Here is a 23,824-nt window from a genome sequence, read left to right as displayed (position 1 = left end):
GAGGGGTGGGGAAGAAGGAAGAGGGGTTGGGAAGAAGGAAGAGGAAGAGGGGTTGGGAAGAAGGAAGAGGAGGAGGGGTGGGGAAGAAAGAAGAGGGGTGGGGAAGAAGGAAGAGGGGTGGGGAAGAAGGAAGAGCGGTGGGAAAGAAGGAAGAGGAGGAGGGGTGGGGAAGAAGGAAGAGGGGTGGGGAAGAAGGAAGAGGGGTGGGGAAGAAGGAGGAGGGGTGGGGAAGAAGGAAGAGGAGGAAGAATAGCAGGAGACTTAACACACATGGAAGGCAGGCCTAATAAATTACTATAATTTTTTTGTCACGTGACGTGGTCAGGAAAAACTCCGATCCTTACCTACTACTGTATACCATAGTAAAAATTGGCCTTACTTTTTACTGGCACTCCTCTTAAGCTGTGAGTCACTGTTAGGCTGGATACTGGAAACAAGATAAACAAATTAGGGTGGACATTATTATTGACCTGTAATACAACTCTAAAGAATAATACATTGAATGGGCATGGAGGTAGGTGCATTTTATGATGGTACAAATATCTAATTGCTTACCTGAAATGATCGACATAGACCACATGTGTCCAGTTTTGGAATGTTTGATTGAGCTGTTAATGAATCAGTAAATCAGTCAATTCAGTGAGGTCCTCTGGTATTCTATCCATGCTTTGATCCAAGATGAATTGAACATGACAACAAGCCTTACCCATTGTGCAACAGTTTTCTCAACATCAGACTCCGTTAGTTTGGCCTCCTTGTCATTGACAACAAAGGAGATCCTGTAGAAAAGACCCTCTGCAATTGAAAAGCAGAAAAAAAACGATCTATATTTGACACAGGTAATTTACAACACTTAATGGAACATTTGTCTGTGCTGCATAGCAGGAGTGCAGGGGTTGAGACATAATTTTGTCATTTAAAATCCAATTTCATATGATAAATGATGTTGAAAGGCTGCTACTCCACAGATAAAACATGTGGGGGGAGTGTTTCATCAGGAAAAGGATCAATTAAAATACTCTGTTATCATCCTAGAGGATATCATCCTAGATGACACAAAATGGAACTAATGGCTGACTGATGTGTATTCACGGGCCAAATGGGTGATTGTAAATGGGAGCATATCAGTTGAGGCTGCTGAGGGGACGACGGCTCATAATAATGGCTGGAACATAGCAAATGGAATGGCATCAAATGGAATGGAAACCAAACCTTATTCCGCTCCAGACATTATCACGGGACCACCCTCCCCAATTAAGGTGCCACCAACCTCCCGTGGAGCATATACTGTGTGGTACATCACTCTGTTTGATTGTTGGTGGTCTGCTGCTATGCCTCACAGGCACCACAAGATGGCTCCCAAGCCTCTCCTGTTGTTAGTGCTGAACTAGCTACAGTACGATACTGTTTCTACTCCATGCCAAGACTGTTCTTAAGAGACTCCAGTGATTGCCGATCAGGAAGGAAGGCCGCCTCAGAATGTTTTGAAGTATCCAAAATGTATGTGGTTAATCTTTGTTGATCAAGAGCGTTCTTTTCCTTTGATTTGCTATAGTATAGCAATAACAGATTACATTTAGATGAGCAGTTATTTACACTAAAATCAAATGATAACAGCATTGGAAGTCTCCCAAGAAACAGGAATGATTGAAAACTTAAAATCACAAGAGAGCTGCGCCCCATGAGGGACGCCCCATCAGCCGAGCAGAGGCCACTACAGAGCTTAATGATTGGTAAACTACAGTACACGCCTGTGTTAATGTTCTACGCCCCATCCAAAATCACAACACAACCTCAATCATCAACCTCCTCCAACAGGGCACCCCATTTTCACCAGATTAGATTTTCCCCTATCAACATACCACCACTACAACAGTAGCATTCAAAGCAGAGATTAGGTGGTCGAGAGGCTCTCTATCTTTTTGTTTCTACATCTACGTTGTTATTGCAAAACATACTGTTCCCGGTTGAAAGTCCACACAGACATGATAAATGAAAGCGAGCTTTACATTGGCATGGGGCAATAACAGGGGTGCCCGCTGAGGTCCGTGGGGTGGGGTGTGTGGTGGACACTGTGCCACTGCCTGCATTCACCCCTCTATGTGGAGTGGTAAGAGGCAAGTAGGGGCCCTTTGTGGCTACAAAAGACTGCTCATCCATGCCAATGACGGGAGTTTTCTGTGTCTCGGTCTCTCGGTCTGTGTTGGTGTTCTGATTCACAGTCACATTGTTGCCAGGGCCCATACTGCTTACTGACGTGCTTGCAGCAGGGGAGGGTGGGTGATCGATGAGGGCCGGTCCATGTTTACCACCCTGTGTGTCCTCACTGTGATTGTACCTCCAGGGGACTGATAAAGGGCCAGCCCCAGCAAGGTAAGTGTTTAGGGCCATAGGAGGCTGGCTGTTGGAGGTAGAGGTGGACTGGATATTTGGGAAAAGAGTTGGCTGTTTGTTGTCAGTGGTGAGTTGTATGTTTGAGGCAGAAGGGGGGAGGATATTTCTGGTAACAGCGGTGGGCTGTATAATTGCAGCACTAATGGTGGGGTTACTGGAGGCAGCAGCAGTGAGCTGTGTGTCTGGGGCAGCGGGTGATACTGTGCTCTCTCTGCTCTCTCCATGCCAGGCCAGTGTTCCGTCAGTTCCAGCAGGCTGAGTGGGCTTTGATTGGCTGCCAATGAGTGTGGAGGATTGTTGGAATGCAGCCGTTGATCGGGTGAGCAGTGAGGCGCCAGCTCCCGAATCAGCCATGTTGGCTGCTCCGGCAGACAATGTCCCACTCAGAGGGGGGATATGGGTGGGAAGGGGAGTCGGGGTAGGGGCGGGGAGCAGCCTCTCCTCTCTAATACGAGGAGGGTTTGTTGTCATCGGTCTGTGGAATAAGAGGGCTTCAGAAGCGTCTGACATGAGCTGGTCTGCCCTGGAGGTCATGGTGGAGAGCGGCTCAGACACTGGGATGTGTGTGTCTGTGTGAATCACAATGCCAAGACCACTGACCGGCCGTTTCCAGCCTAATTCATGCATGTAAGCATGCCGCTTGGGTTCATGAGTAACAACACTGTCATATTCTGAAGCTGTGCTGCTGATGAGTGGCGCTGGCAGAGCCAGAGGACGAGAGGGGGCTAGCAGGGAGGAGTAGAGGTGGAGGCTGGTCTGGGAGAGATATTCAGATCCATCATCATTGATGTGTGAGGTCCCATGGTGTCCAAGCTGGGCTACAGATGGCTCGCTCTGTGTGCTGGGGCGAAAGAGCGAGATCAGTGATGGCGAGGAGGACGAGGCACTTATGGGTGACATGTGGACTTCTTCTCCTTCCGGTCGAGCCGAGTGTCTCTCTATCCCATCTGCACTTTCCCATTCAGTAACCGTTTTGATATTAAGCTGCTCTGGCAAGTCTGTCACAGACAGGAGGTCAGAGCTGAGAGAGACCAAGCTGAACGTGGTGTGCAATGCATCCCTCCACTCCTGTCTGCTTGGGGAGATTTTATTAGGAGGTGAGGACTGGGAGAAAGTACATTCGTCCATCACGGTGGCTGGGAGGAGGTCCTGGTGGTGTAGTTGCTCTGTGATAGGAGTGACAGAAAGATGGGATGTACGTGAAAAACTTCTCAGGTTAGAACTGAGTGGATTAAAGCCCTCCTGCCCCTCTGAGCTGCACAACACACTGTCTGACACACTGCTCATATACGACGATGGTTCCAGAGCCAGAGGTGAATATAAACTGATCCACTCACTCTGGCTACCTGACTCAGAGGCAATACTCTCACTGGGAACCATACCGTCCACAGGATGAGAGTTAGTCAAGAAGGAACTTAATTGATTCCTCAAAGAGGGTAAAACCAGGTCACTGTGGTGTTTGTCAGAGGAAGAGAGGTATGTTTTCTCAAGGACGGGTGTCAGAGCTGTAGCGGCATCAGTAGGGACTGACAGAGACAGTGGACTGAGCCTTGTGCCCTCACGCATTAATACATGTCTTTGAACCTCCATGGAAGGGAGCGATGTCTCTGTCTCAGTGGCAGCTGGCCTGACGTGTCTTGAATGACTAACATCACTTTGTTCCATACTGTGAACAGAAGAGGGGGAGAACGCAGGATGGGGAGAGGTGGGGAGAGGTATGGTTGGAGTGGTGGGGAGGGAGTTAGGGGCCGGTATCTCTGTGATCACAGCTGTCCATAGGCTATCTGGCATAGCAGACGTGGTAGGTATGGATATGGTAGGTATGGATATGGGACTGGGTGTGAGTGTGTAGTCTTTAGGTATAGAGACCTCCAATGTGGGGTCATTGTCAGTGGTAATCCCGACCCTCTCAGAGAAACAGAGCTTGGCTACTGTTAATAATGAGGGAGACTGTGTGGAGATGTTTGAGAGGGACTGAGTGGTTCTCTCTGCTGTTTGTTCACTGAAGCCGCTGCCGGGCCGGGCCTGATCCGTTTGCACACCTGTCCTCTCTGGAGTCGTGCTGAAAGGAGGGATTTGAGCCCAGCTGCTGTGTGCTGCCACCACCACACCCTGCTCCCCGGTCCTAGCCTCTCTCCCAGCCTCTCTCCCAGCCTCTGCCAGCGCGCCTCCTGCCAACGCCTCCTGGGGCAAACTGGGCTCTGATTGATTGTGTAAATGTTCCCCTCCACCCACGGCGGTAACAGGGTCGCTCACAGTCACACGACCTGGGCCCTCAGTACTGACTCCAGTCCCAGCGTGGGAAAGGTTCTGTGGGCCAGAGGCGGCCAGAGCCAGGCCTTCATCCAGGGAGTAGGACGAGTCATATTGGAAAAGGCTAAAGGGGTCATCCCCTAGGTCCAGGTCGTAAATGAATGGCTCAGAGCCTGATGTGTACTCCTCCAGGGGCTCAGTCCAGTTCACAGTGCTGCTGTTGCTGTTCTCTCTGCTGGGACTCAATGGGATCCAGTGGGGGGGAGCCAAGGGCTTATTCTTCTTACGGTTGCTGAGTGATGCTGACGCCGCTGCTGGGAATGACTCCACGTCCTCCGCATCGCTACTGTTCCCAACATCCACCGGTCGCCATGGGAACAACCCCTGGGGACTGGTCACGGCCCTGGATACGGCATGTGTTTTCCTGGCCACGGGCGCTGTTGTTGTTGTAGTCACCTTGGGCCTGAGAGACATATTTGTTGCTGGTACAGGATGAGGCTTGGTTAGATAGAGGATGGGTCTGACTGGGAGGCGGGTAACAGAGGCCTCAGGTTTCTTCCTCACGGGCCAGATGAGTGGGGTGGAGATGTAGCCCAGGGAGGTTTTAGAGCTGCGGGGGCCAGGCAGGACGTGAGGCCTGGTGTGGGGGGTGGTGGTGGTGGAGGAGGTCACTGGACGGGGGGTGAGCCGGAGCACAGACCACAGATACACCGCTCTCTCCTTCTCTGTGGCGCCTCAGTCCAGTCAATATAAAAACGGAGGGGTCAAAGCAGGTTACATATTTTAAATACAGACGGATTTTAGAAACAGGGTCTTCTAGCTTATACTGTAGCTGAATAAACAAATACAAAACATGGAAGAATACAGTATTTGGATCACCTATATTTACAGCAGTCAACTAGGCCTTCCCTGATATTGTTAACATCATCTTGGCTGAGAATAGGATAGAGTAGGAGTGAGAGGGAAGCAGACAGGTGGAAGCAGGCTGAGAGAGAGAACAGGAAGCTGCAGAGTCTCATTACAGACAAGACAAGGACAAGCTTAGTGAGTGTGTGTGTCTTACCCAGCTTGATGATGTTAGTGGACATGACAGTAGGAGACATGTTAGTCGAGGACGGTGGGGTAGTAGTGGCTTCAGACACTGTTAGCAAGAGTGACAATACAACTAAGTCAGCAAGGAGAGCATCTCAAGATGTCCCATGTGTACGTCTTACCCAGCTGAGCAGAATTTTTTGCAATGTTAGAAGACATGCCAGTAGAAGAAACCAACAATAATGTAAAAACTTCAACTACTGAAAAAGTGTAGTTATTATATGTGTGATTAATCACGTTTCTTTTTTTGAAGATGTGTACAGTAACTACTCATAAGCCTTTCTGAAATACGTAAAGGGACATTTAAAAAAAATTCAAAAAAATTCATATTCATCGCAGCACCACCCCAACGTCAACATATGTGAAAATGGTTCACTTCTATGTTTTGTAGGAAGAAAGATAGAGGAAGATAACTGTTTCCAATTACATCACTGGTGTGCATCATGCGATTTTAACCAATTACGAGTAGGAATTGCCTACTAATTGGTTGACAGTGGTGTAAAGTACTTTTAAGTAAAAATACTTGAAAGTACTACTTAAGTTGTTTTTTGGGGTATCTGTACTTTACTTTACTATTTATATATTTTACTCCACTTACATTCCTAAAGAAAATAATGTACTTTTTACTCCTTAAATTTTCTCTGACACCCAAAAGTACTCATTACATTTTGAATGCTTAGCAGGACAGGAAAATTGTCTAATTCACGTACTTATCAACCAAACATCCCTGGTCATCCCGACTGCCTCTGATCTGGCATACTCACGAAACACAAACTGTGCCCCTGGCTATCCGTATATTTAAAAAACAAGAAAATTGTGTCATCTGATTTGCTTAATATAAGGAATAAAAAATGATTTACACATTTAATTTTGATAGTAAAAGTACATTTAAAACCAAATACTTTTAGACTATTACTCAAGTTGAATTTTACTGGGTGACTTTCACTTTTACTTGAGACATTTTCTTTTGAGGTATCTTTACTTTTACTTGAATAAAGAAAGCTGGATACTGTTTCCACCACTGGTGGTTGATGATGTCATTGGAAACAGTTCCTCTATCTTTTTTCCTACTAAACATAGAAATGCACCATTGTCACACATGTTGATATTGGGGTGGTGCTGGAGATGACAAGTTGAAAGTTGTGAACCTTTAAACACTTACTAAACCCTTCTATCGGGTAGCCTACCTTGGTTATTTTAGTAATTCTATAGTTGTATCATAGATGCAAAACGTTGAAAAATGGACAGTCCATTTCCTACACTTTGAGATCTGTTTGCACAATGTGTTTGAAAGTTACAGTGACAAATGCAAATTGTACTGAACAAAGACAGCAGGTGTGTCTTACCCGGGGTAGTGGTGATGTTAGCTGGGGTGTTAGTAGTAGGGGATAATGGGGGAGTAGTCGTTACTGTTAGCAAGAGAAAAGGGACAGAACATTTTATTCAAAATGAAAAATAACACATTTGAGAAAAAAGTACAAAAAATATGGAATTCTCCCCAGTCATTCCTTAGTCAATAACAGGCAAAAGAGAAAAGTGGGGTGTCTTACCATGCTCTGTGTTGTTAGTGGTAGGCAAGTTAGTTGTAGCTGGGTTTGAAACAATGGTTGTAGCAGAAGCTGTCAGTGCTGGTAGAACATGGGGGGTGCAAAATGGTTACCAAAAAAAATGGAACGCAATAACGGCAAAACACATGGTACAGGGCTCCAATAGGTGGCTACTATAGGTGTTTTCAAAAATAGAAGCCGTATCAAGAACCACTTAGACAGCATTCACTACTGAGTCCATTGTTTAAAGCAAGCTACATGAGCAAACATACCATACTCCCATTGAGAAGCCATGACAATTGCTTCTCAGCCTAATCCATCTGGAAAGTTCCAAGTTGGTCAAGGATGGAACCGCTTTCAAACCCATTCCCCACACATAAAGAAAAATGCCACAAGCAGATGTTTCCATGAGTACAAAACAAGGGAAAAACAAAAACACATCTTACCATTGGTTGTGCTGTAGAATAGAGTTGTGTTAGTAGCGGCTGCTGCAGATGGGATAATGGTTTGAGTAACTGGTGACAAGGACAGCAAATGTGAACTAAATGGTTTGAAAGAGTGAAATGAACACACACACAAACAATAAGCAATGCTCTAGAGTATGCATGGGGTTTATATGGGTCAACACGTTGCCATGCAATTTTCAAGTATACGACGCAAATGGAAAAAACAACAAACAACACCACTGGCAAGATCTCTCATCTCTACCTTTTCTCCTGAAGGTAAATGACAATGCAGTGACTGCCAAATGTCATGTGATCAGACTAAACTCCGTAGACATATACGAAGGTATCAAATTGAAGCATTCAGAAAAAGGATATTTGCACTATAACGATAATCAGATCAAATTGTCATCAACTGAGATCAGATCCATTCTATTCTAATCTAGCCATTGCTAGAGATACCTTACCAGTGGTTGTGCTGGGTAATGTCGGCACATTAGTTGTAGCTGCAGTAGTGGTCGTGGTAGTGGTTTGAACTGGTGACATTTACAGCACAAGTCAGCAAAAATAAGGTATAATAACACAGTGGTTAGATAATGAGGGGAAATAATGTTGCGAACTAAAGATGACACCTTACCAGTTGATGAGCTGGTAGATAGAGGCATGCTAGTAGTGGTGGCAGATGAAGTGGTAGCAGAGAGAACTGGTGAAAAGGATGGACAGCAGACACAGTATGAGATGAGATGAGTAAAGGAAGGTGAAGTATTGAGAGCTGAGGTTGAGATCATGGAGTTATGAATTGGCCATGAGGCATCCACATCTGATCAACTATCAGGCCAGTTACACATTTGACTGTCAAATGAACCAGTGTACTCCGTTTTGGATAGGGACTTAGCTACAGTGAGTTAAATCAATCTTGTTCCTCCATACAATTGATGCCATGCCAATAGTGGCTCCAAACTTCAAATGGAAACCCCAGGACCTTGTTTGCTTTACTTCAAGGAAGGGTCAGATATGAGAGAGATGGAGATCAAATATCTTCTGCCGCAAAACTATTAGCTAGTACAGTATCAGAGGCATGGTGTTTACCTACTATATGGCCTCCAAAACACCAAATGGCCAATTAATTTTTTCATCAAACATGTTTTATTAAGAGGCTTCCCACAGTATGGAATCCCACATGCTAAAACTGGTGGCTGCTTTTCATAAATCTTTATTTTATTTGGGCTGGGAAATTAACTATATTTTAGAAACGAATGAAGTGTTTGCAGATGCGCCTCTGGCGGGGTTAATCAAATCACAAATATTTTTCATTAACTCATTTTCTTAGGTTAGGTAGAAGTTTAAGTGAATGCACCTCCATGCCGCCAACAGTGGAGTCAGTATTATGTGGGTGTAATAGACTGGAAATGGCTGTGCGTTTTTTTAGAGGGAGCCATGAGAGCAATCACTGAGACCATTTTTGGATAAGACTGAAATATCTCTAGTTTAATGGGCCACCTGTCAATATCCCCTCAATCAGTTAGAGTGGCCATTTTCCATATTGATTAGAACACCCATCAGCTGCACTCTGTGTGGAGTAGATAGTATTGGTTTACCTTCACAATAACAAGACAGGCTGAAAATAACATGTGCTCATTACAAACAATGGGGATGAGGGATGGATGCTTACCGTGGGTTGTTGAATTAGTAGCAATCATGTTAGTGGTGACAATGGATGAGCTGGTGGAAGTTAATGTTGCTGGTTGCAGGGATGGATGGAGAAAGGTTACATATGGATTAACTGGGTGTCGAGTGAGAAGACACAAATGCAAGATGACTGATGAGGCAATGAATACAAGTGTAGCATGAGGAATATGAATACAAATTTGCAGAGAAATCTTGTGGAGTTGTGTAATGCAGTAGATTTAAAAGCGATTAAAAGCTTTACAAGTTGTAATAATATTCAGTATAATGTGGATTCTACCAGGATAGGATCACCAGATGAAGAGATGAAATATATTTCTCTGTCAAATACAGTTGAAGTCGGAAGTTTACATACACTTAGGTTGGAGTCATTAAAAATCGTTTTTCAACCACTCCACATATTTCTTGTTAACAAACTATAGTTTTGGCAAGTCAGTTAGGACATCTACTTTTGTGCATGACACTAGTAATTTTTCCAACAGTTGTTTACAGACAGATTATTTCACTTATAATTCACTGTATCACAATTTCAGTGAGTCAAAAGTTTACATACACTAAGTTGACTGTGCATTTAAACAGCTTGGAAAATGATGTCATGGCTTTAGAAGCTTCTGATAGGCTAGTTGACATAATTTGAGTCAATTGGAGGTGTACCTGTGGATGTATTTCAAGGACTACCTTCCAACTCAGTGCCTCTTTGCTTGACATTATGGAAAAATCAAAAGAAATCAGCCAAGACCTCAGAAAAGAAATTGTAGACCTCCACAAGTCTGGTTCATCCTTGGGAACAATTTCCAAACACCTGAAGGTACCACGTTCATCTGTACAAACAATAGTACGGAAGTATAAACACCATGGGACCACGCAGCTGGAAGGAGGAGCGTTCTGTCTGCTAGAGATGAACGTACACAGGGCGGAGATAGCATGTTGGAGTGAACGTCTGTGTGTGAGAGGCTCCTGCAACTTCTTTGCTAAACAATCTAACTTAACCTACTTTACGGCACTTTTTACAACAAACGTCTCTTTCTAATACAATATTGTGACTTTCTATGTGAACATGCCGAGTAATAAGCGACCAAAGGACAATAAATCCTCATCGGAGGCCTCCTCCCCACCAAACAACGAGACAGACATGGTGGAAGGCACAGGTAACAACGTGACACTTACAGAACTTACCCGGGCTCTGGGAGAACTACATGTTGCTATAGCTGAGGATTTCAAGGCTACTATTGCTGAACTGGACACCAAAATCGAGAGCACCATTCGAACGGTTGCATCGCAGGGCCAGAGTATTGTGGACCTTGAGAAAGCTTCTGAATTCAACGCTGGTAGGATCGACGAGTTAGAGAAGCTATGCACGTCCTTGCAGGATAGTGTGCAGAGGTTTTCTGTGAAAGTGGTCGACCTAGAGGGCCGATCCAGACGTCATAACCTTCGCGTTGTTGGTCTGACAGAGGGGGTGCAGGCTGGCTCTCGCCCCACCGACTTCTTCGTCAAACTATTGAGGGAATACTTTGGGATCGGATGTTTTGGCTTCGGATCCCCAGCTGGACCGTGCACATCGCACTCTTGTCCCAGTCGCCCAGTAATCATCTGTTGTCACAGTTTCAAGACCAAAGATCTTATCCATCGCGAGGCTCGAATGAGGGGTAACCTGTTACATAAAGGACATCCCTTCCGTGTCTCTGAGGATTATGTGCCCGATGTGGCAAAGCATTGTGCCGGCTACAGAGATGACTTGACCAAACTCTACAAACTCCATCTTCGCCCAGCCTTGCTCTTCCCTGCTAAACTCAGAATTAACCCTCCTTCCGGTGAGAAGATTTGGCTCTGCTCGGTTTTGGATGCAGAGAAGTTTATCCAGGAATATACACCAATCCCCCGTTGTCACGCCCTGGCCTTAGTATTCTTTGTTTTCTTTATTATTTTAGTTAGGTCAGGGTGTGACATGGGGAATGTTTGTGTTTTGTTGGTATTGGGTGATTCTATGGTAAAGGGGTTGTTGGTGTAGTATATGGGTTTGGTGTTGAGTGTATGTGTCTAGCTGTGTCTATGTTGGGTGTAGTTCTAGGAAAGTCTATGGTGGCCGGAATGGGTTCTCAATTAGAGACAGCTGATTTCGGTTGTCTCTAATTGGGAGCTATATTTAAGGCTGCCATGGGCTTTAGCTGTTTGTGGGTCATTGTTTGTGTATATGTATAGTTCAACGTAAGTAGTTTGTGTGTGCACTTACGTTTGAAGTTTTCACGATCGTTTGTTGTTTTTTCGTTATTGTTGTAATAGTGTGTCGTGTTCATCTTCGTCGTTATTAAAAAGAAGATGTATCCAAATCATGTTGCGCCTTGGTCCTCTCGTTCATGTCAACACGATCGTGACAGAATGACCCACCTATATACGACCAAGCAACATGACCAGCGGCAATAGGAGCAATACAAGGATTCATGGACATGGGAGGAAATTTTAGACCGGGAGGTACCAGGAGAATATAACCGCCCCAAAGCTGAGCTGGAGGCAGCGAAAGCAGAGAGGCGGCGATATGAGGAGCTAGCTCGGAGGCAGGAAAAGGAACCTACAAAGGATCTGGGCTACACTACGTGGGAGGAGATCGACAGGTGGGCGATCAACCCAGGGAGAGTGCCGGAGCCCGCCTGGGATTCTCTGGCGCAGTGCGAGGAGGGATACCGGCGAATGGAGGCAGCACGACGAAGCGGTAGGAAGCCTGTGGGAAAACCCAAAAAATTTCTTTGGGGGGGGCTTAAAGGGAGAGTGGCGAAGTCAGGTAGGAAACCTGCGCCTACTCCCTGTAATTACCGTGGAGAGCGAAAGTACGGGCAGACACCGTGTTACGCAGTAGAGCGCACGGTGTCTCCTGTACGTGTGCATAGCCCGGTGCGGGTTATTCCACCTCCCCGCACTGGCAGGGCTAGATTGAGTATTGAGCCGGATGTCATGAAGCCGGCCCTACATATCTGGCCACCAGTGCGTCTCCTCGGGCCGGTTTACATGGCACCAGCCTTACGCATGGTGTCCCCGGTTCGCCTACATAGCCCGGTGCGGGTTATTCCACCTCCCCGCACTGGTCGGGCAACGGGGAGCATTCAACCAGGTAAGGTTGGTCAGGCTCAATGCTCAAGGGAGCCAATACGCCTGCACGGTCCGGTATTTCCGGCGCCACCTCCCCGCCCCAGTTCAGTGCCACCAGTACATACACCACGTAACAGGCTTCCAGTGTGTCTCCAGAGCCCTGTTCCTCCTCCACGCACTCGTCCTATGGTGCGTGTCTCCAGCCCGGTACCACCAATTCCGGCACCACGCACTAAGCCTCTTGTGCGTTTCCAGAGTCCTGTGCATCCTGTTGCTGCTCCCCGCATTAGCCCTGAGATGCGTGTCCCCAGTCCGGTACCACCAGTTCCGGCCCCACTCACTAGGCCTTATGTGCGTCCCCAGGGTCCAGTATGCCCTGTTCCTTCTCCCCGCACTAGCCCTGAGATGCGTGTCCCCAGCCCGGTGCCACCAGTCCCGGCACCACGCACCAGGCCTACAGTGCGCCTCAGCCGGCAGGAGTCTGCCGTCTGCACAGCAATGACTGAACTGCCCGTCTGCCAAGCGCCATCTGAGCCATCCGTCTCCCCAGCGCCATCTGAGCCATCCGTCTCCCCAGCGCCATCTGAGCCATCCGTCTCCCCAGCGCCATCTGAGCCATCCGTCTCCCCAGCGCCATCTGAGCCATCCGTCTGCAATGAGCCTGCAAAGCCGCCCGTCTGCCATGAGCCTGCAAAGCCGCCCGTCTGCCATGAGCCTACTGAGCCGTCCGCCAGACAGGAGCCGCTAGAGCCGCCAGCCAGACAGGAGCCGCTAGAGCCGTCCGTCAGACAGGATCTGCCAGAGCCGCCAACCAGACAGGATCTGCCAGAGCGGCCAACCAGACAGGATCTGCCAGAGCCGCCAACCAGACAGGATCTGCCAGAGCCGCCAACCAGACAGGATCTGCCAGAGCCGCCAACCAGACAGGATCTGCCAGAGCCGCCAACCAGACAGGAGCAGCCAGATCCGTCAGCTAGCCATGAGCAGCCAGATCCGTCAGCTAGCCATGAGCAGCCAGATCCGTCAGCCAGCCATGAGCAGCCATATCCGTCAGCCAGCCATGAGCAGCCAGATCCGTCAGCCAGCCATGAGCGGCCAGATCAGTCAGCCAGCCATGGGCCGTCCCTCAGTCCGGAGCTGCAGTCCCTCAGTCCGGAGCTGCAGTCCCTCAGTCCAGAGCTGCAGTCCCTCAGTCCGGTGCTGCAGTCCCTCAGCCTGGTGCTGCCCCTTACCCTGGTACTGCCCCTTACCCTGGTACTGTCCCTTACCCTGGTACTGTCCCTTACCCTGGTACTGCCCCTTACCTTGGTACTGCCCCTTAGTCCGGAACTGCCCCTTAATGCAGTGTGGTTAATGTGGATGGGGGTCATTTGGAGGAAGTTAAGGAGGCGGTTAGGGACTGTGGTGACGTGGGGACTACGACCAGAGCCGGAGCCGCCACCATGGATGGAAGCCCACCCAGACCCTCCCCTAGACTGTGTAATGGTGCGCCCGGAGTTCGCACCTTAAGGGGGGGGGGGTTATGTCACGCCCTGGCCTTAGTATTCTTTGTTTTCTTTATTATTTTAGTTAGGTCAGGGTGTGACATGGGGAATGTTTGTGTTTTGTTGGTATTGGGTGATTCTATGGTAAAGGGGTTGTTGGTGTAGTATATGGGTTTGGTGTTGAGTGTATGTGTCTAGCTGTGTCTATGTTGGGTGTAGTTCTAGGAAAGTCTATGGTGGCCGGAATGGGTTCTCAATTAGAGACAGCTGATTTCGGTTGTCTCTAATTGGGAGCTATATTTAAGGCTGCCATGGGCTTTAGCTGTTTGTGGGTCATTGTTTGTGTATATGTATAGTTCAACGTAAGTAGTTTGTGTGTGCACTTACGTTTGAAGTTTTCACGATCGTTTGTTGTTTTTTCGTTATTGTTGTAATAGTGTGTCGTGTTCATCTTCGTCGTTATTAAAAAGAAGATGTATCCAAATCATGTTGCGCCTTGGTCCTCTCGTTCATGTCAACACGATCGTGACACCCGTACGGGTTAGAGCGCCTTGTCATTGTGTGTTAGGGTCTGCTCATGTACTCGAATCCATACTATACCATAACGGGTGAAACCTTATTAAAGTGTCTCAGCAAGGGCTACCGACTGAAGGTTTATTGTCGCTACCGAACATGTAAGACGCTGAGCCGACCAATGGAGGGCGGTCAGAGCTCTCATTTAACGTTAATTTCATTTTAATTCCGGCTGGACGACTGACCTGTCATTGGAGTTCAGAGTGATGCCTGTTTTGGGTGGCCATCCAGGTTTGATCATTGACACTTTCGGATGGATATACTTATATTCCACCATTTTTGCTTTGTTTCATTATTTCTTTCTCAATTTCTACATTATTCTTTTTACCATACCATTTATTTATTGCTTGCAGGGGACTGGAGGTGGTGGTTGGGGAGGGGCAGACACAGACACCCGGATAGCAAGTTGGTGTTTTGTGCTGTTCTGCTTCTGTCATAGCCGTGGGCCGCTCTCCCAATTAGATTCCCCCCAGCCTTCTGTGGTGCTTGTGTCTATGTGCAGATGTGCGTACATATAATTATTATTTGTACTTTATTATTATAATATTTTTTTTCTCTTAGCATTTTATTATTATTATGTATGTGTATATTATAAATTAGTGTAGATTATTATTTTGGGGCATGAATGTTTGTGTAGATGTATGTATGTATATGGATGTATGTGTATGTAGATATGTATGTGTGTATGTATGTGTGTATGTACAGTGGGGAGAACAAGTATTTGATACACTGCCGATTTTGCAGGTTTTCCTACTTACAAAGCATGTAGAGGTCTGTAATTTTTATCATAGGTACACTTCAACTGTGAGAGACGGAATCTAAAACAAAAATCCATAAAATCACATTGTATGATTTTTAAGTAATTAATTTGCATTTTATTGCATGACATAAGTATTTGATACATCAGAAAAGCAGAACTTAATATTTGGTACAGAAACCTTTGTTTGCAATTACAGAGATCATACGTTTCCTGTAGTTCTTGACCAGGTTTGCACACACTGTAGCAGGGATTTTGGCCCACTCCTCCATACAAACCTTCTCCAGATCCTTCAGGTTTCGGGGCTGTCGCTGGGCAATACGGACTTTCAGCTAGGATAGTGAGAGGTGAATGTATAGTTGGGATTTTATTTTTGTTTTACCTCGTTTGAGGTCGCGCTGTGCTTTTTTGGCATCGGCCAGACAATGTGTTTATTAGTTGTATTTTTCATTTTTTTTCTCTCCTATTTGTGTATGCCTATTAAATGTGGGTTGGGGGGGGGGGGGGTAAAGGTTGGGGAAAGTTGGGGGACAGGGTGGAGAGCAAAGGTGCTTGCCGGGATCGGGAGGGGTCGGTTGGATACTGCTCGGGTGTAGGTGCTACATATGCTGATCGTGATGATTTGGTGCGCTCTCTTACCTTTTTAGTGAGTTACATGTTATGCAGGCCACCATAGGAACTACAAACGAGAGGCTTACATTTACTTCTTGGAATGTCAAGGGTTTAAACGAACCAATTAAGAGAGGCAAGGTCCTAGCCCACTTGAAAGCACTCTCGTCTGATATATTTTTGCAAGAAACCCATCTAAAAAACAATTCTCATAGCAGACTTAAATGTAGGTGGGTGGGTCAAGTGTATCATTCTAACTTCTCCGCCAAAACGAGAGGCACAGCGATTCTGGTACGGAAAGGAATTCCCTTTCTACATAAAACCACTATTGCGGATAAAGAGGGTCGTTATATGATCGTAATAGGAGAGATCCACTCTACTTCTGTAACTCTACTAAATATCTACGGGCCAAACATCGATAACCCCTCTTTTTTCAAAAGAGTCCTTGCCTTGATTTCAGATATCTCCCATACTAATTTGGTCATTGGAGGGGACCTTAACTGTGTGCTAGACCAATATTTGGATAGATCCTCTACCCGGCGTACCCCTACCTCCTATTCAAGCGAATTCTTGAAAACCTACATAAAAAATTCTAACTTATTTCATATATGGAGGATCTCTAACCCTACGGGTAGCGAATACTCCTTTTTCTCTCATGTTCACAATGTTTATACTCGAATTGACTACTTTTTGGTTGATGCAAAATTACTCCCCTATACCTGTAATGTGAGGTATCATGATATTATAATCTCTGACCACAGTCCACTCACCTTCTCCCTGAGATTGGGTGACATCGTACCAAACGAGAGGGTCTGGAGGTTGAATCCTCAGCTCCTCACAGAACCAACATTCTGTGAACATCTTAAAGACCAAATTAAATTTTTCTTTGATACCAACGACAACACAGAGACTTCCCCAGCATTATTGTGGGAAACACTGAAGGCTTATTTGAGAGGCTGTATCATCTCCTTTCAGGCTGCCAGGAGTAGGCAAAACAGAGAAAAATTGGTAGAATTGGAGAGACAAATTCACTTACTGGATAGGGAGAATGCTAGCCATCCATCTATGGAGAAACATAAAAAAATGACCTCTTTAAAATTTGAATATAATCAGATTCTCTCAGCTAAAATTTCTAAATCTTTTCTCTATGCCAAGCAAAAATACTTTGAGTATGGTGACAAACCACACAAATTACTCGCCAGACAACTTCGAAAAAATGTGAGTGACCGAATGATTCACAAAGTTAAATCTGCATCTGGGGAATTACTCTCTTCCCCAAAAACATCAATGGCAGATTCCGTCAGTGTTACGAGACTCTATATACATCTAAAGCGGATCCTAACCCCTTAATTATGCAAAACTTTTTGGAGGACTGTAATCTCCCTGCCTTGAACCAGGAAGATTCTAACTTCCTGAATAAGGAAATATCTCTTGGAGAAATTCGAGAAACAATTACATCTCTAAAGAGTGGCAAGACCCCAGGCCCAGATGGATACCCTGGTAAATTCTATAACACATTCAGCAACATGCTCTCTCCCTACCTGCACAAAATGTTGGTTCAGGCCATGGGGATGGAGCTCTCCTACCTACTTTGGATGAGGCGTTCATTACAATTATACATAAGAAGGGTGAAGATCCAGAAGAGGTAGGGTCATAGACCAATATCTCACCTTAATACAGACCAAAACATTTGAGCAAAAACTCTGGCTAACAGGCTTAGCACTTTAATTGGCAAATTGGTCCATTCAGACCAGACCGGCTTTATTCCTAACAGCGCCTCTTCAACATTATGTATTCTCAGAGGTTACCTAACGTTGGACCTTGCCGTTATATCTCTTGATGCCAAAAATACCTTTGACCAAGTTGAGTGGTCCTATCTATTCAAGGTCCTACAGAAATGTAATATTGGAGATGGGTTCATAAATTGGATCCAGCTTTTATATAGGAAGCCCTTTGCGAGAATACTCACTAACCAATCATTGTCGCCCTGATTTAACCTTTATAGAGGGACAAGGCAGGGTTGTGCGCTGTCACCTATGCTCTTTGCTCTAATTATTGAACCTCTCTGTAACGGCTCTCTTTCGGTGAGTGAGTTGACCAAGGCGCAGCGGGTTGTGAATACATAATGAACTTTATTTAACAAGACGAAACTAAACACACGAAGAACACTTGAATAATTTTACAAAACAACAAAACGAACTAGACAGACCTAAACTATGAACTTACATGAAACGAGGAACACATAAACAGGAACGACCGAACGAACGAGACGAGACAGTACCGTGTGGTGCAACAAACACAGACACAGTGACAATCACCCACAAACAAACAGTGAGAACACCCTACCTTAATATGACTCTCAATTAGAGGAAAACGCAAAACACCTGCCTCTAATCAAGAGCCATACCAGGCAACCCAAAACCAACATAGAAACGGAAAACATAGACTGCCCACCCAAAACTCACGCCCTGACCATCACACACATAAAAAACACCAGAAAACAGGTCAGGAACGTGACACTCTCGCTCAGGCGATCAGATCTCATGCAGCAATACACGGCTATAATACTAAAGATACTCTAAAAAGAATTCCCTATACGCAGATGACATTCTCCTCTATGTAACAGAACCTCAAACTGGTATCCCAGCCATTCTTGATGTGATTAATTTGTTTGGTACCTTCTCGGGTTACAGAATAAACAGGAATAAGAGCGAATTAATTCACATACGGTTGCAAAACACCTCTTGGCTAGAATATCTTCCAGTTAAGTTATCTTCAGAAAACTTTACCTACCTAGGAATTGTAGTTACCAAACAATACTCCTCACTATTTAAGGAGAATTTCCCCTCTCTGATGCAAAAACTCAAGACAAACATACAATTTTGGAGAACACTCCCAATTTCCCTGCTCGGAAGAATTATTGCCATTAAAATGGTCTTCCTCCCACAACTGCTCTACCTATACCAGAACATCCCAGTATTCATACCTAAGTCCTTTCATAAACAACTGGACTCAATAATCAATCCTTTCATCTGGGATTATAAAACACACAGGATAGGTAAAAAACACCTCTGCAAATCCAAGATGGAAGGAGGATTGTCTCTCCCAAATTGTATATTTTACTATTGGGCCGCTATGCTCCGCGCTTTTATGTTTTTGCTGGATGACGCACCTCCGTCATCCAGCTGGCTTAGTATGGAGCGGGAGGAGTGTCACCCCTTCTCTATTGGCACTGTGATTTTGTCGCCTGTCAATCTGGAGATGTCACTTTATAGTAACAATCCTATTATACATAGCACAATCCGGATCTGGAAGTAAATTAAAGTCCACTTTGACCATAGACCAATACCATTCATGCTCCCTGTTGCGAGGAATCCCTCCTTTGCCCCCTCTAACCTTGACAACACTTTTGAGTGATGGGGAGAGCTAGGGATAAATACCATAGGGGATCTATATGTAGAAGGGACCTTTGCCTCCTTTGAGTTGCTGAGGGAAATTTATAATCTTCCCATAAGTAACTTTTCCAGATACCTACAAATTAGAGACTATGTTAGAAAACACCTCCCAACATTTGGGAATGCTAAACCTTCCATGTTTGACGGATGCATAAAAATATGCCCCACCTCAGACAAACTGATATCTCGTCTATATGACGCTTTTCAATCTGTTAGCATACCTTCTACAGATGCCATTAAGGAAAAATGGGAGGAAGAACTAGGGACTGACATTTCTGTGGCAGACTGGGAAGATGGCTTGGAGTATATCCACACCTGCTCAATTAACTCCAGACAATTCAAGGTATTACACAGATTACACTATTCCAAAACTAAACTGCAAAGGATATTTCCTGATACATCCCCTATGTGTGATAAATGTCAGGCTGCGCAGGGTACACTACTCCACTGCTTTGCCCTATGCTCTAACTTGTATGGTTATTGGTGTGGAATTTTTAGGATCCTCTCTGAAGTTCTGGAGACTTCAATTGACCCAGACCCGCTTCTGATAATCCTGGGAGTGTCTGATTCCCTAAACGGATTAACCAACCCCCCAAAACAACTAATCTCTTACAGTCTCATTTCGACAAAGAAATTAATCTTGTTGTTTTGGAAAAGGAGGGATGTTCCCTCTGGTAAACACTGTACACTTTGAAAGAATTAGATATAATCTGAACAATAAATTATCAACATTTGAACAAATCTGGCAGCCTTTCCTCTCTTACTTGGACCAGTCGGCGCTGTGAATTTGTACATTTTAACGCACTCTCAATTGTAATATTTTAATCTACCATTGGGCAGCATGTGCTTGCCCCGGCACCCGAGCAGTTGGGGGGGATGGAGGGGGTGACATCTACCCTCTTTCTTTCTACCTGTCCATGTTCTGTATGTCTTGTTTTGTAATATTTGTTTTGTACCCAGAACTCTGGGTCTTGTTGTTTCTGTCTGCTCTTTTATGTTTAGATAAGAATTGCATACTTGTCTTTTATATCTATACACCATTCTTGTGTGTGTTCAATACAAAATATTTGAACAGAGATGAACGTACTTTGGTGTGAAAAGTGCAAATCAGTCCCAGAACAACAGCAAAGGACCTTGTGAAGATGCTGGAGGAAACAGGTACAAAAGTATCTATATCCACAGTTAAACAAGTCCTATATCGACATAACCTGAAAGGCCGCTCAGCAAGGAAGAAGCCACTGCTACAAAACCGCCATAAAAAAGCCAGACTACGGTTTGCAACTGCACATGGGGACAAAGATCGTACTTTTTGGAGAATTGTCCTCTGGTCTGATGAAACAAAATAGAACTGTTTGGCCATAATGACCATCGTTATGTTTGGAGGAAAAAGGGGGGGGCTTGGAAGCCAAAGAACATCATCCCAACCGTGAAGCACGGGGGTGGCAGCATCATGGTGTGAGGGTGCTTTGCTGCAGGAGGGGCTGGTGCACTTCACAAAATAGATGGCATCATGAGGGAGGAAAATTGTATGGATATATTGAAGCAACATCTCAAGACATCAGTCAGGAAGTTAAAGCTTGATCGCAAATGGGTCTTCCAAATGGACAATGACCCCAAGCATACCTTCAAAGTTGTGGCAAAATGGCTTAAGGACAACAAAGTCAAGGTATTGGAGTGGCCATCACAAAGCCCTGACCTCAATCCCATAGAAAACGTGTGGGCAGAACTGAAAAAGTGTGTGCAAGCAAGGAGGCCTACAAACCTGACTCAGTTACACCAGCTCTGTCAGGAGGAATGAGCCAAAATTCACCAAACTCATTGTGGGAAGCTTGTGGAAGGCTACCCGAAACGTTTGACCCAAGTTAAACAATTTAAAGGCAATGCTACCAAATACTAATTGAGTGTATGTAAACTTCTGACCCACTGGGAATGTGATGAAAGAAATAAAAGCTGAAATAAATCATTCTCTCTACTATTATTCTGACATTTCACATTCTTAAAATAAAGTGGTGATTCTTTACGAGGATTAAATGTCAGGAATTGTGAAAAACTGAGTTTAAATGTATTTGGCTAAGGTGTATGTAAACTTCCGACTTCAACTGTATATTCTGGGCCATCATAAGCCACAGTGCTGGTCTTAAACAGGTCACCCTCTTCCTTCCTAGTCTCATTTATTTCCATCCAATCACCTTGTTGATTCTACAGCAAAGTCTGTCACAGGGGTCTTTCTTTCTCGTAAGCAAAGCATATAAGAGTTAACCTTCAAATAGCTGTCTAAATCCATCATCTCACAGCGCTTAATAGATTTGCTCGCCTGGGAGAGAACCTACTTTTGGGGAAGTGTCTCTTATCAGTCAACATGCATCTGTGGCTGATGTCTATGAAGAGCAGAGGCCATAAACCTTGCATCATCTCTGCAGCTGCGACCTCATCCAGAACAGGGGTCAAACTGGACAGGAACACTAATTTCCCCATTCCCTCCCTCCCCGCTACTCCCTCTCTCTCCCCACGGAATGGAAGGTCTACTTCTCATGGTTCTTCAGTTGAATTTGGAAGCTTTATGGCAAATGACAAGGTTTGGAGGGTCCCTTAACAAGGAGACCAGGGTACAGAGAGTATGTTTCCAGTGTACACACTACTGGGTGAATGGGTACAGAGAGTATGTTTCCAGTGTACACACTACTGGGTGAATGGGTACAGAGAGTATGTTTCCAGTGTACACACTACTGGGTGAATGGGTACAGAGAGTATGTTTCCAGTGTACACACTACTGGGTGAATGGGTACAGAGAGTATGTTTCCAGTGTACACACTACTGGGTGAATGGGTATAGAGAGTTTTGTTTCCAGTGTACACACTACTGGGTGAATGGGTACAGAGAGTATGTTTCCAGTGTACACACTACTGGGTGAATGGGTATAGAGAGTTTTGTTTCCAGTGTACACACTACTGGGTGAATGGGTATAGAGAGTTTTGTTTCCAGTGTACACACTACTGGGTGAATGGATATAAAGAGTTTTGTTTCCAGTGTACACACTACTGGGTGAATGAGATAGTGGGTTGATACGCTAGAGGTGTCGTTTTTTCACAAAGACTGCATAAAATGACGTCAAAGTCATGTTATGGAATCGATACCGTGGTCAAGACTGCAAAGTGACGTTGAGGAGAAAGACTGATGTACCGTGTGCCTATTAACACGATGGCATACTGTATGTCAATATGTCTAAGATAATATGATGAATAAAAGAGAAAAAGGGAGATAACACACAAACACATATTAGAGGTGAGATGGGTAAAATGGTATGTCTGTTGGTTGTTAATCAATATGAACTCATATTTAATAAGAATGATAGTGTATGATTGGGGGGTGCTTAATAACCATTGTACGGTCTGTTGTAAATGATTGACATGTGTAACAGTCATTGGTTTCCTACCTGGGCAGCCCAGTCCAGGAGAGGCACAGCTGGTGGTCTGTGATGTATTGACGGGTACAGAGGTACCTTCAAAGTGGATTGGAAATAAACATGTTAAATCACCATTATCAACAGCATTTCCAATGGTAAGACGTTAAAGAGAACCTAAACAACTCTATGCAGTTTTATATTAATATCAGTACAATCCCACACATGATAAATTCATGAAAAATAAAGATTTGGCACGACTTCGGCCCTGGGAATTAGGTACCTCCATTGTAACAGGATTGACAGTATTCTCAGCAGCTGCTCAGCTCAGCTAGCTACATGCTCTCAGGCTGGTATGGGACCCAGAAATCTTAATAAATATTCAGTATGATCTGCCAAATAAATGTTGGAATTTCATGAGCCTGAATATTTGTCATCTTGTTGAAAAGGGCAGGGAGTTTGATCTTTTACCCACTGTTCTGAAGCTGTGCCCATTCCTACCGCCAACACCTCCTCTGTCGTATAAAATATGCAGCACTTTGTGATACAGCGATGAATGCTGCTTTGTTTGCCCCCCCTCACATTTTTGCTAATGCTGTTGTACACAAAAGTGTTCAGAGCAGAACACTGCAAGACAGACCCACCTGGACTCGATGGACATGGCTAATAACTATGATAATCGCTGGCAATGAAAAGTAATGACTTGTCAGAGGAGAGAGAGGGCATCTTTAATATCAGTTAGTGGATGTGAGTTGTCATTATTGGGACTGTACTATGGTCCAGTGAACCATTGTTCTGGTGGACCGTGGATTCCAGTCTTCAATCTTCAACTATTACCTCATGCACTGCTGAGTTGCAATCATTGAAGTGAAACTTAAGAAACTACTCTCACTTGTCACTCCCAGGCCAGTACCCATAACTCCCACCCAAAAGGTCTTGTGCCTTTAGGGAATGTGGATGAATGGCTAGTGCTATTCCATATATCTGAACTAGTAGACCCACAAGACTAAACTACCACATCGTGCCTGGGCCAGAACTGTGAGGAAT

At 45.1% G+C, this 23,824-nt stretch overlaps 1 protein-coding gene across 10 annotated transcripts in view; it reads right to left on the bottom strand.

The window, feature by feature from the left end:
* LOC129825122 (adhesion G-protein coupled receptor G6-like) overlaps positions 1–23,824 on the bottom strand; it is a 60,066-nt gene that overhangs the window by 18,186 nt on the left and 18,056 nt on the right. For 5 of the 10 annotated variants that reach the window (XM_055884922.1, XM_055884924.1, XM_055884923.1 and 2 more), the window contains 6 exons: positions 22,811–22,876; positions 9,402–9,470; positions 8,367–8,432; positions 707–795; positions 556–608; positions 380–427 (listed from right to left, as the gene is read on the bottom strand). In XM_055884922.1, coding sequence (XP_055740897.1) covers positions 380–427; positions 556–608; positions 707–795; positions 8,367–8,432; positions 9,402–9,470; positions 22,811–22,876 — 391 coding nt within the window. Of the gene's footprint in view, positions 1–379; positions 428–555; positions 609–706; positions 796–2,009; positions 5,705–8,366; positions 8,433–9,401; positions 9,471–22,810; positions 22,877–23,824 lie in introns of those variants that run through there. The other 5 variants (XM_055884925.1, XM_055884927.1, XM_055884928.1 and 2 more) reach the window with 3 other exon arrangements.

Source organism: Salvelinus fontinalis, chromosome 27 (assembly GCF_029448725.1).
Source record: "Salvelinus fontinalis isolate EN_2023a chromosome 27, ASM2944872v1, whole genome shotgun sequence".
Taxonomy (NCBI): Eukaryota; Metazoa; Chordata; class Actinopteri; order Salmoniformes; family Salmonidae; genus Salvelinus; species Salvelinus fontinalis.
Note: the sequence above shows the minus strand (reverse complement) of the source record. Positions and strands in the feature narration are given on the sequence as shown.